The 11,239-nt window shown below is 47.1% G+C and overlaps 1 protein-coding gene across 1 annotated transcript in view; it reads right to left on the bottom strand.

Moving 5' to 3' along the window:
• The window catches only part of LOC120428107 (uncharacterized), an 8,838-nt gene extending 335 nt beyond the window's left edge, over nucleotides 1–8,503 (bottom strand). Inside the window, exons 1-2 of the mRNA XM_052709976.1 lie at nucleotides 3,242–8,503; nucleotides 2,953–2,959 (exon numbers count right to left, since the gene is read on the bottom strand). Of these exons, the coding sequence (XP_052565936.1) occupies nucleotides 2,953–2,959; nucleotides 3,242–8,503 (5,269 nt within the window). The remainder of the gene's footprint in view (nucleotides 1–2,952; nucleotides 2,960–3,241) is intronic.
• Between the last annotated feature and the right edge of the window lie 2,736 nt (nucleotides 8,504–11,239).

Here is an 11,239-nt window from a genome sequence, read left to right as displayed (position 1 = left end):
ACAAACGAACACGGGAACACCGTGGACCGTGCCAGGAAAACCGGGGGGATGACAACCCTATTCCGACCTAAGCAAACTGACAACAGTCGATATTAACACGGTTGTCAAATGAGAGCCCACAACAAAAGCACTAACTGTCAAATGGTAGCCCATAACAAATCATTGTTTGGGTTTTTGATTTTCAAATTTCCCGCAATTCAAACGATAAATATCTGAAAAAAAACACGTGAATTGTGTTGCTGATGGTAAATTCTATCATATCCTCGGAGATTCCATCCCAATATTTGCTGAAAATTCATATCGAAAAAAGTGAATTTTCCAGCCTGATGGCAAAATTGTCAAATTGTATGTATGGGCCGCGATACTCACATTGGTTGGACCGTGGACCCCGCTATTTGGTCGCTTTACCCCTCTGATGCTAAATATAGGGTAAAAGAGCCAGCAAATGTGCAATTGAAAAAAAATTTTATTTTGTGAAAAAATATTTCAAATTGTGTTTTTGATGAATAACTTTGAATATGTTTTGTCGAAAAATAAATAACTAGAAAAAATAAAATATTATCTAGCCTTTTGAGGACGAAATCAATCGTTCACATTTTTGAATGTTAACTTTATTAACATATTTTAGTGTTAAATGAGGTTAAATGAGAAATCGTATCCGTGCATTTAAATTTAAATGTTTAATGACGTGCAAAAGTGTTACATCATAAATGATGTAACATTCGGAAATATTTTTTTTGTGTGTAGCTATCAAAACGCCTTTTCAAAAGTGGCATTAGAACCAACTCTGGCACATTTGCATAAAAATGAACGTTACGCAATATTCAATGGAATAAATTAAATCAAACCCAGAAGCAGAACAACTCCTAATATTATTTTTTTAATTTTGTTGGAAAATTCGCGGAAATTTATTATCAATTGATTTAAAATTTAATATAGTCATTTCATTCAACTCCAAATGTCAAAAAATTTCCACAAAAATAAATTAGATCACTTAACCGTTTACTTTTTGCTACGTCATTCCAGGGATTTGTCCCAAAGCATTGTTCGCAATGAAAAATAGATCATCTTTTGTCGTTAACTTCTCACAGTATTTCCGCATGTCACGGCAGATGGTAGTACCACAATTGACTTATTGTAAACACATGAGAGTGTTGAACTTTGTTTGTCAATTTTAATAAGAGAATACTTGATGCAACTTTTTTGGAATCAATAGAACTAACTAGGCCCTAAATTCCCTGAGCATTTATAAAGGGCTAGAGTATATCTAATATATAAACGTGATTTTCTTCAAAATTTGATATACCTTACCACAAGTTGTTCTAATACAGCAATCCGTACCCTTTATCCCTTTCAAGCATGAATTGTGAAATTCTGGAGTTTTTTTTGAAAAGGACCAATAAACCAAATTTCCAGTTTTAGCTTTTTGGGTGTTTCTGAAACCGCCTTGAGTCAGGGGTATTGAAAAACACCCAAAAAGCAAAAACTGGAAATTTGGTTTATTGGTCCTTTTCAAAAGAAACTCCAGAATTATTCTTGAAATATTTTTTGAAATATTTTTTGAGTTAATTATGGGAAAATGATTCTTATGACCATACGAAAATTATAGGCTACTTTTGAAAATTTTCAGTTTTGGGTCATATGTAACCCATCAAGCCTGAAAGGGTTATATGATGAAAGAAAAATGGTAATCACCATTTGAAATGCATTGCTCTTTTTTTTAACAACCATAATTCCCACATTTAACAATGGAAAACTAAGCATGTGAGGGCAGCATGCATTTCGTAAAATATTTCATATCCATAAACATTTAGTAAGAGAGCATTATATTGTCGCGCAATCATTCATATTTTAAAATTTAGATTTTTGTGTTATGTAAGTTCGGCGTTTTTTCTACATTATCAGTTTGAAGCAGGGTGGCCACCATTTCTATTTTCAATTTCCCGGTTTTCTCCCGAGACCAGAAGAAATGGTTTTAAACCAAATTTATATGTTTTTTTTTGGCTAACGTTAGTATCAACATACTTTTTAAACGCAAATTTGGTTCAAAGTTTGAACTCCTAAAGAAAGCTTTCAAATATCTTGTTAACAAAGTAAGCAAGTTGTGAACAAATCTGTTTTTATCTGTTTCCAATCCAAACCTATAATTTCCCTAATGATTGGGATTTTTCATCATCATGCTCTACAGATTTTACAAACTCAAAATAAAAGTAAAAAACGTTACGTTTTAGAATCACATAAATTATTATTAGAAAGCAGGTGTTCAGCACAGAGCGAACGGTGCCGGGATCGAAGGGCTTTCCTTGCTACACCTTGTGTAGCACCGGTTAAGCACACGCACACACACACACGGTCTATCCACGGTGACCGAGGGCTTGGGTCGCCACAAGCCCTTCTTCGTCCGCAGACCACAAATCTTCAGCACTGGCCGCTCTTGCCACCTTTCGCCAGGTCGGTCAAGATGCGCCACAATCCCCAAGAGCAAAGCGATTTGCCTCCAAATCGGCTAAGTCCCGATTTCTAGGGCACTTAGCGAATTCACGCGCGATCGAACCGTTCGGACACAGCAAAGAAAAAAGTGTTGCGGGTCAACAAACTTTATTGTAGCGAAACGCGGCGAGTGGGGGCACAAAACTAGTGTGTACGCGGTGATCGTTTATTCCGTACTATTTACAATTCTTAAGTTACATCTTCAACATTCCGGCCACCTTGAAATGTGGCAGCGTTTCAACTAAAAACTACTTAAGTTCTAATCACACTTCCCTAATCTAGCATTTTCCCTAATTCAAATTGCACTGTTTTCGTTGGTGCAGCAAACAGGTGTGGGATGCTCCGATGCAGGTGAAGTGCAGCAAGGCTCGTTCAGCCTCAGCGTTTGTCCTCGCCACCGAGAAAGACAGAAAGACCAGGTAGATCAAACTTGCGAGTGTGGGTTATTGGAACCGCAATTACCTGTACACTGCGCAGGTGCGCATCGAGCAAGTTCTCCCAAGTGGGTTGCTCTACCTGGATTTGGTGCGAGTTGTCTCGCTCTGCCTCGACTGCTCATCCTCGCCGAACCGGAAAAAGAAAGACCAGGTAGATCGAACGGGTTGATGTGGGTTATTGGAAACATAATTACCTGGACTATGCGCAGGTGCGCATCGAGCAAGATCTCCCACAATGGGTTGCTCTACCTGGACTTTGATGATGATCATTGGCTTGGAGTTGGCAGGAGAGCGATGCGGGCGACAGCACGTACGACTTCCTTGGCCGCTGCTGTCTTCAGGGTCACGACCCGAACGATGCCGTCTTTTCCCGGGTGCAGCTTCACGATTTTTCCGAGGGGCCAGCTTGCAGGCGGAACGTTGTCTTCCTTGATGATGACGACTCTGCCGACCTCGACGGCGACAGGTGGGTTGCAACCTTTCGTCGCACGTGACTGCAGCTGCTGCAGATACTCGGGGTACCAGCGTGCCCAGATTTGCTGGACTCGTTTCTGCGTCAGCTCCCAGTTGTTCAGGCGGTTGTCTGGAATCTCCTTCAGGTCCATTTCCGGAACGGCTTGGAGGTTGCTCCCGACGAGAAAATGTCCCGGGGTCAGGACTTCAGCGTCTGCCGGGTCGTCCGGCATGGGCGTGAGTGGGCGAGAGTTGAGGCACATCTCTATCTGCGCCAGCAGTGTGAGCATGTCCTCGTAGTTGGCACTAGTGGTGCCCATCGTCTTTAGTAGGTGTGTTTTGGCGGATTTGACCGCCGCCTCCCACAGTCCGCCGAAGTGTGGCGCGCGTGGTGGGATGAATTTCCAGCGAATCCCGTTCTCTGCGCACCAGGTGAAAATCTCATTCCGATCGACTTGTTCGACCTTCAGCATCTGGTACACACGGTGCAGTGCATTCGCAGCACCCTTGAAGGCGGTCGCGTTGTCAGAATTCAACTCGACAACCTGTCCTCTGCGGGCGACCAGTCGACGTAGAGCTGCGATGAATGCTGGTGTGGATAAATCGCTCACCAGCTCGATGTGGACCGCCTTGGTCGAAAAGCAAACGAAAATGGCCACGTAGACTTTGGTGGGGGCGCGGTTGCGTACAGGTGACTTAATATAAAACGGCCCGCAGTAGTCAACGCCGCAGACAGAGAACGGACGAGTTGGTGCGACCCTCGATGCTGGCAAATCTGCTATGCTCTGGATTACCAGCGTGGGTTTACTGCGGAAACAGGTGTGGCAGCGATGGTAGACAGATTTCACCAGGTTTCGTCCGCCCAAGATCCAGTACTTCTGGCGGAGAGTGGCCAGCATGAGGGCGGGACCTGCGTGCAGTAGTTTCTCGTGGAAGTAACTAGCCAACAGAGCCGTTAGCGGGTGTCGCGCAGAGAGAACAATCGGGTGTTTGCTTTCGTGAGTCAGTTTGGCGTTCCGAAGCCGGCCACCGACTCGCAGGATACGGTTTTCGTCAACAAACGGGTTCAACCACTTGAGTGGCGACGACTTGGACACCCGTTCACCTCCAGAGAGGTCAGAAATCTCCTCAGCGTAGTGTTCTTGCTGCGCTAGGCGCACCAGCGAGAATTCAGCGTGTTGGAGTTCGTGCGTAGAGAGCGGCGTAACCGATAGAGGGGTTGTTACTTTTCCAATAGTAAGCGGGGCGTACTGTTCAGGTGCATCGCGCCGTTGCACCGAGCGTTCACGAAGCTTGGAAAGAAAGCGCTGGCAGAATGCGATGTCGCGACGGAGCTTAGGAAAGCTCGAGGTCAAGCTGAAAACACGGTTGCTGAAATCAGCCTCGACGGTGGTCATCGCAACGATCGGCACCTTGCGTTCTTCCTTGGTTACAGCTGAAGCGTCTGCGGCTGTCAACACAGTTTTTGGCCAGTAGTCCGGATTTTGCTTCAGCCAAAGGGGCCCAAACCACCAACACAGACAATCGAGCAGTTCCAGCGGGCTCAGTCCTCGAGAGATGTAGTCGGCGGGATTGTCGACGCCGGGTACGTGTCCCCAGACATGGCGGCTGGTGCACAGCTGGATTTGGGACACCCTATTCGCGACGTACGTCTTCCAACGGCTGGGCAGAGAGTTCAACCAATGAAGAACCGTAAGCGAATCTGTCCAGAAGAAGACTGGAACGGCATCAGACAGGTTCAGGGCTTTCTTGACCTTCTTGTACAGCTGCGTAGAGAGCCGGCCACCATTTAGCTCCAATTTGTTGATCGAGTCATGGGACGACAGCGACGCGACCTTGGACTTCGAGGACAGCAGACGAGTGGTGACTCCGTTGGCGGCCGCAGCTCGGACGTAGCAGCAGGCGCCGTAAGCCTTTTCCGACGCGTCGGAGAAAAAATGCAACTGGATAGTGGCGCCAGGCGTAGAGACGAACCGCGGAACCTTGACCTGGCTGAGCATGTGCAGCAGCTTGTGGAACTCCTTCCATTCCAGCTGGATCTTGAGTGGGAGCGGGGTGTCCCACTCGCATGCTTCTCCTTTGTGTTTGAGCGCCCACAAGCGCTGCATAAACAGCTTCGCCTTCAATGTTGTTGGACCAACCAGTCCAAACGGGTCCCAAATCTGTGCGATGTAAGACATCACTTTGCGCTTTGAGAGCACCGACGCAGGGGGTGGTAGTTGGACCCGGAAACAGAGGGTGTCTGTCTGTGGGTCCCAAACGATGCCGAGTGTGGTTACAGTTTGACCATCTTGCAGGTCGTAAACCGGTAGAAGTGCCAGATCCTCGGGTGGAATGTCTCGTAGCACTTCAGGGGCGTTAGACGCCCACTTCTTGAGCGGAAAACCAGCAGCAGCAAGCATCGTAGATATCTCGCGACGCAGTTTGATCGCCGTTTCCACGTCCGACGCACCAGAGATCAAGTCGTCGACGTAGAAATCTCGTGCAACAGCTTCAGCAGCGTCCGGGTGGAGTTCTTTGTTGTCTTGCGCGATCTGAGCGAGCGTTCTGGTTGCCAGAAAGGGAGCGCTTGCCGTGCCGTAGGTGACCGTCCGCAATTCGTAGGTCGAGATGGGATCCGTCGGGTTGAATCGCCAAACAATCCGCTGCAGAGGCCGATCGTCAGGATGCACGAGCACTTGACGGTACATCTTTTCGACGTCCGCCACCAGTGCGACCGCTTGAAACCGGAACTTCAGCAGCGTCGACAGCAGGTCCGGTTGAACGACCGGTCCAACGAGCATCTTTTCATTCACCGAGTAGCCGGACGACGTCTTGCACGACGCGTCGAAGACGACCCTGACCTTCGTCGTTGTGCTTGATTGTTTGAAGACAGGGTGGTGCGGCAAGTAGCAGTGTGGCCTCCGGTAGTCCACAGGTCCGTCCACCAACTCCATGTGGCCCAGCGAAAGATACTCGTGCATAAACTTGTGGTAGGCCTCCTTCGTCGCAGGATCTCGATCCAATCGACGTTCCAGGCCGAGAAAGCGGCGCTCTGCGATGGTCTTGGAATCCCCCAGGATGATTTCAGGGTTATCGGTCAGGGGAAGACGAACCACGTACCTTCCTGTAGCGTCACGGGTGGTCGTCTTGGCGAAGAACTCCTCGCAGCGATTCTCGTCGACAGAGTGAGCGGGGCCTTCCGGGATCGTCTCAACTTCCCAGAATCTCTGGATTGCGGCCTCCAGACGATCGTTCACAGCTGAAAGCTGACAGATGCGGGGGATGCAGGTAGTTTCAGCGGATGCGGTGCCAGATACCGCCCAACCAAAGTGCGTTTCAACTACCCATGGAAGACCTGCTCCAAGCGAGATCTTCCGCCCAGTGTGCAGTTCCCAGAACGATTCACTGCCGATCACCAGGTCGATTGGTTCAGGTACGTTGAAGCGTTGATCTGCCAGCATAATATCCGGAAGTTTCCATGTCGACACGTCTATCGGCACGGTTGGCAGCTCTGCAGAAGGCTGTCTCAGGATCAGGAACTCCAGCTTCGTAGAAAACGTTGTGTTCCTGGACTCGATCGCGGCCGTGATTGCGCTGCGAACTCGTTGCGTTGAAACTCCAATCCCAGCTACTGCGACGTCCACCTTGATCGGCCGATTGTAGAGGTTCTTTGCCAGCTGACCCGACATGAAGTTTGACATCGAAGCTGAGTCCAGCAACGCTCGCGCCTTGTGCTTCTTGCCGTGATCGTCAACCACATTCACCACAACCGTCTCCAGTAGAACCGTGTTGCATGCAGTTTGCACTGCCATGCTGACTTGTGGAGTGGTAGAACTTGAGCCTACCGGGGCCGCGTTCGCCGACGCGGTGTTGGACGGTTGATCAATTGTGACGGAAGTCACAGCAGGAGTCGATGAAACCCTCGTCGGAGACGAGACGTGCACAAGTGAATGGTGTTTCTGCTTACAAGTTTGGCACGAGAACTTGGACCCACACTTCCTGGCCGGGTGGCCAGCCGAGAGACAGTTCCAGCACAGCCGTTTCTGCGCAACCAGGTCTCGGCGTTGCTGCACATCCTTCCCAAGAAACACTGGACATCTGCGTAGATGATGGTTCTCCGAACACCCAAGCAAGCACGAACCGTTCGAGCTGGAGGAAGAGGCAGCGTTGGCAACGAACCTCGGCCGAGATTGTTTCGATGAGGAACCGGCCACCTTTGCCGATGCCGACTGCTTGGACTCCGATCCGCTAGCTTCCAAAACGCGTACCCGTTGGTACAAGAACTCGATCATGTCGTCGTACTTAACGTCGGCCTTCTCGCTATTCTTCTCCTCCCACGCTCGCAACGTCGCTTGATCCAACTTGTACGACAGCATGTTTACCAGCGGCGTGTCCCAATGCTGCACAAGTTCGTCCAACTTCTCGAGCGCCTTCACGTGGCGTTGGAAGTCATCAGCCAAGTTGTGGATCGCAGACGCACACTCCTCTGGCACTGCTGGCAAATCGTACAAACCTCTGAACAGCTGTCGCTTCAGGTGACGCTTGTCGTCGTACCGCTTGAGTATCGCTGACCACGTCGTGAAGTAGTTGTCAGCCTTGATATCGACGGATTCGTAAGGCTTCTTGGCTGTCGGTCCCAACGACTGCAGCAGGTACTGCAGCTTGGCTACAGTTGGTATGTCCGAGTTGGCATGGATCATCGACACAAAAGTGTCCCGGAAGGACAACCAGCGTGAGTAATCTCCGTCGAACTGCGGCAACTCGATCTTCGGGAGACGCAGGTGGAAATTGTGCGAGTGCGAGTGAGACATCGTAGACATCTCCAATGTTTGGTTGAGATCGACAGGTCGCTTGGAGAGCAAAAATCCCTTGATGTCACAGTAGCGCTGCTCGAAGTCGACCCGCTGAGCAATGTTCGCGTCCAGATTGTTCGGCTCATCCAACTTCTCGATGTTGTTCTGCACGTCCAGGAAGTCGTTCTTCAGCTGATCCAGGGAATCGAGTCGCACTGACACTTGGCACATGTCCAGCTCGCCGTTGAACTTGCTCACAAACTTCTCGATGTTGTCACGCAGCGCGAGAATCCCCTTGCGCTTGGCCAACCGCTCGGCCAGAACTTTGGTCGCTTCCTTAGGCGGCATCTCGACGGCTTGAACAGCTACCAGCAAAGATGTATTCTCCCGCGACGATCTCGTTCCAGCAAACGACGCTTACAGGTCAATCACCCGCAGCGCAGGTCAAGCACCTCTTCAACAGCAGCAGCAGCACCACCACAGATACTGCTCAGCAACAGCAGAACGACCTGTAACACTCGCGCGCGACCGGGTATTTCTACCACAACGACACTGGCACGCGTGACCGTAATTCCAAGCGCGCGCGCGCACGATACCGCGTACGGTATGTCCCACACACACGACGAACGAGGTGTACCCGTCTTGGTACAACCTCCAACGCGATGGCGCCGATCCCGATCCCGATCCGCGGGACAGTAGCTCGGACGGCCGCGTGGCCCGTAATCACCCAATGCGCGCACTTCCCGGTCCGTATGGCCTTCGATCCGGCTCGAAGGACCACTAATGTTCAGCACAGAGCGAACGGTGCCGGGATCGAAGGGCTTTCCTTGCTACACCTTGTGTAGCACCGGTTAAGCACACGCACACACACACACGGTCTATCCACGGTGACCGAGGGCTTGGGTCGCCACAAGCCCTTCTTCGTCCGCAGACCACAAATCTTCAGCACTGGCCGCTCTTGCCACCTTTCGCCAGGTCGGTCAAGATGCGCCACAATCCCCAAGAGCAAAGCGATTTGCCTCCAAATCGGCTAAGTCCCGATTTCTAGGGCACTTAGCGAATTCACGCGCGATCGAACCGTTCGGACACAGCAAAGAAAAAAGTGTTGCGGGTCAACAAACTTTATTGTAGCGAAACGCGGCGAGTGGGGGCACAAAACTAGTGTGTACGCGGTGATCGTTTATTCCGTACTATTTACAATTCTTAAGTTACATCTCCAACAGCAGGAAATTGTATTTAAAGTTTTTGTTGCCCCGAAAAATCAGGGGACAAAAAATATTTTTTTCAAAAAAAAACATCAAAATAAAAATTTGAGTGCAGTTAGCTTAAATCTGTTAAGAGTGCATTCCCTTGCGTTAAGAATCATTTTTAAGCATGTTTGAGTAGATTTAATAATCTCTAGAATTTTTTGAAAATTTTCGATCTTTAGTATCGCAATAAGTTCTTTTTTGTTGACATTTTCGGATTCGTCAAATCTTACATTTATTAAGAGGCAGTATTAGTAGATTCTGCTCGGTTTGTTCTAGAGGTCGTATCGAGTTGCTCCGATTTGGATGAAACATTCAGCGTTTGTTTGTCTATGCATGAGATGAACTCATGCCAAATATGAGCCCTCTACGACAAAGGGAAGTGGGGTAAAACGGGCATTGAAGTTTGAGGTCCAAAACACATGAAAAATCTTAAAATTGCTCGCATTTCCGTAAAACTTCATCAATTCCAACTCTCTTAGATGCATTCGAAAGGTCTTTTGAAGCCCTTCAAAATGTGCTATAGACATCCAGGATTGGTTTGACTTTTCTAATAGCTTTTGCAAATTACTGTTAAAAATTGATTTTTTTAAAACCTTAAAAACTTTTGTCAACAGCCTCCAACACCCATACTCCCATAGGTCAAAAGTTAGGGAATTTCATGGACTATAAGCCTTCGGTATTAACTTTTTGGCCAATCGCAGTTTTTTTCATAGTTTTTCGATTTTTCTAAAACAAACATTTTACAACGTTAGTTTTTGCTCTATAGGCCTCCATAGCGGCACTTTTTGGTCTCAATTTTGACATATTCGGAATCCTCAGAAAATTTTACATTAGATTGAGGTGTTGGAATTTTGAATTTGATTGGAAAAAATGCCATTTAGAATTAATTAAAATATTATTTAGAATTTTGTCGGATTAGGGGTAAACAAGTTTTCGCCTACTTGATACAGCATTTAACGTATTGATCATAGGGTAAATAAGATCTATTTCTTTTTTCAAAAATGTTTTATTTAATTATTTTTCAAATCAAAATTACAACTCCAATACTTCTGACTTACGTGAAATTGACCGAGGATTCCGAATATGACAAAATTGAGACCAAAAAGTGCCGTCTTCTTGGCCTACAGGGCAAAAACTAACGTTGTAAAATGTTTGTTCTAGAAAAATCGAAAAACTATGAGAAAAACTGCGATTGGCCAAAAAGTTAATACCGAAGGCTTATAGTCCATGAAATTCCCTAACTTTTGACCTATGGGAGTATGGGTGTTGGAGGCTGTTGACAAAAGTTATTAAGGTTTAAAAAAAATCAATTTTTAACAGTAATTTGCAAAAGCTATGAGAAAAAGTCAAACCAATCCTGGATGTCTATAGCACATTTTGAAGGGCTTCAAAAGACCTTTCGAATGCATCTAAGAGAGTTGGAATTGATGAAGTTTTACGGAAATGCGAGCAATTTTAAGATTTTTCATGTGTTTTGGACCTCAAACTTCAATGCCCGTTTTACCCCACTTCCCTTTGTCGTAGAGGGCTCATATTTGGCATGAGTTCATCTCATGCATAGACAAACAAACGCTGAAAGTTTCATTCAAATCGGAGCACCTCGATACGACCTGTTTCACATCGGTGAAAAACTCGCTCTTAAAGACTAATGAGAATAAACACTTTTTGTTGAGACTATGGCTTGTTCTTTAAATTTGTATACTAAATTAAATATTGTTGAAAAGGTAAATCTCGTTTCAAGAGTTGTTTAAAAATTTGTACTGGATAGGCCAAACAACATCGTTTCTTCAAATCCGTTTTAAAGCTTCAAAATAAAATGTATTTCTTTACTTCT

The sequence above is a fragment of the Culex pipiens genome, chromosome 3 (genome assembly GCF_016801865.2).
Source record: "Culex pipiens pallens isolate TS chromosome 3, TS_CPP_V2, whole genome shotgun sequence".
Classification (NCBI taxonomy): Eukaryota; Metazoa; Arthropoda; class Insecta; order Diptera; family Culicidae; genus Culex; species Culex pipiens.
The sequence above is the reverse complement of the archived record's forward strand: the minus strand, read 5'-3'. Positions and strand labels throughout refer to the sequence as shown.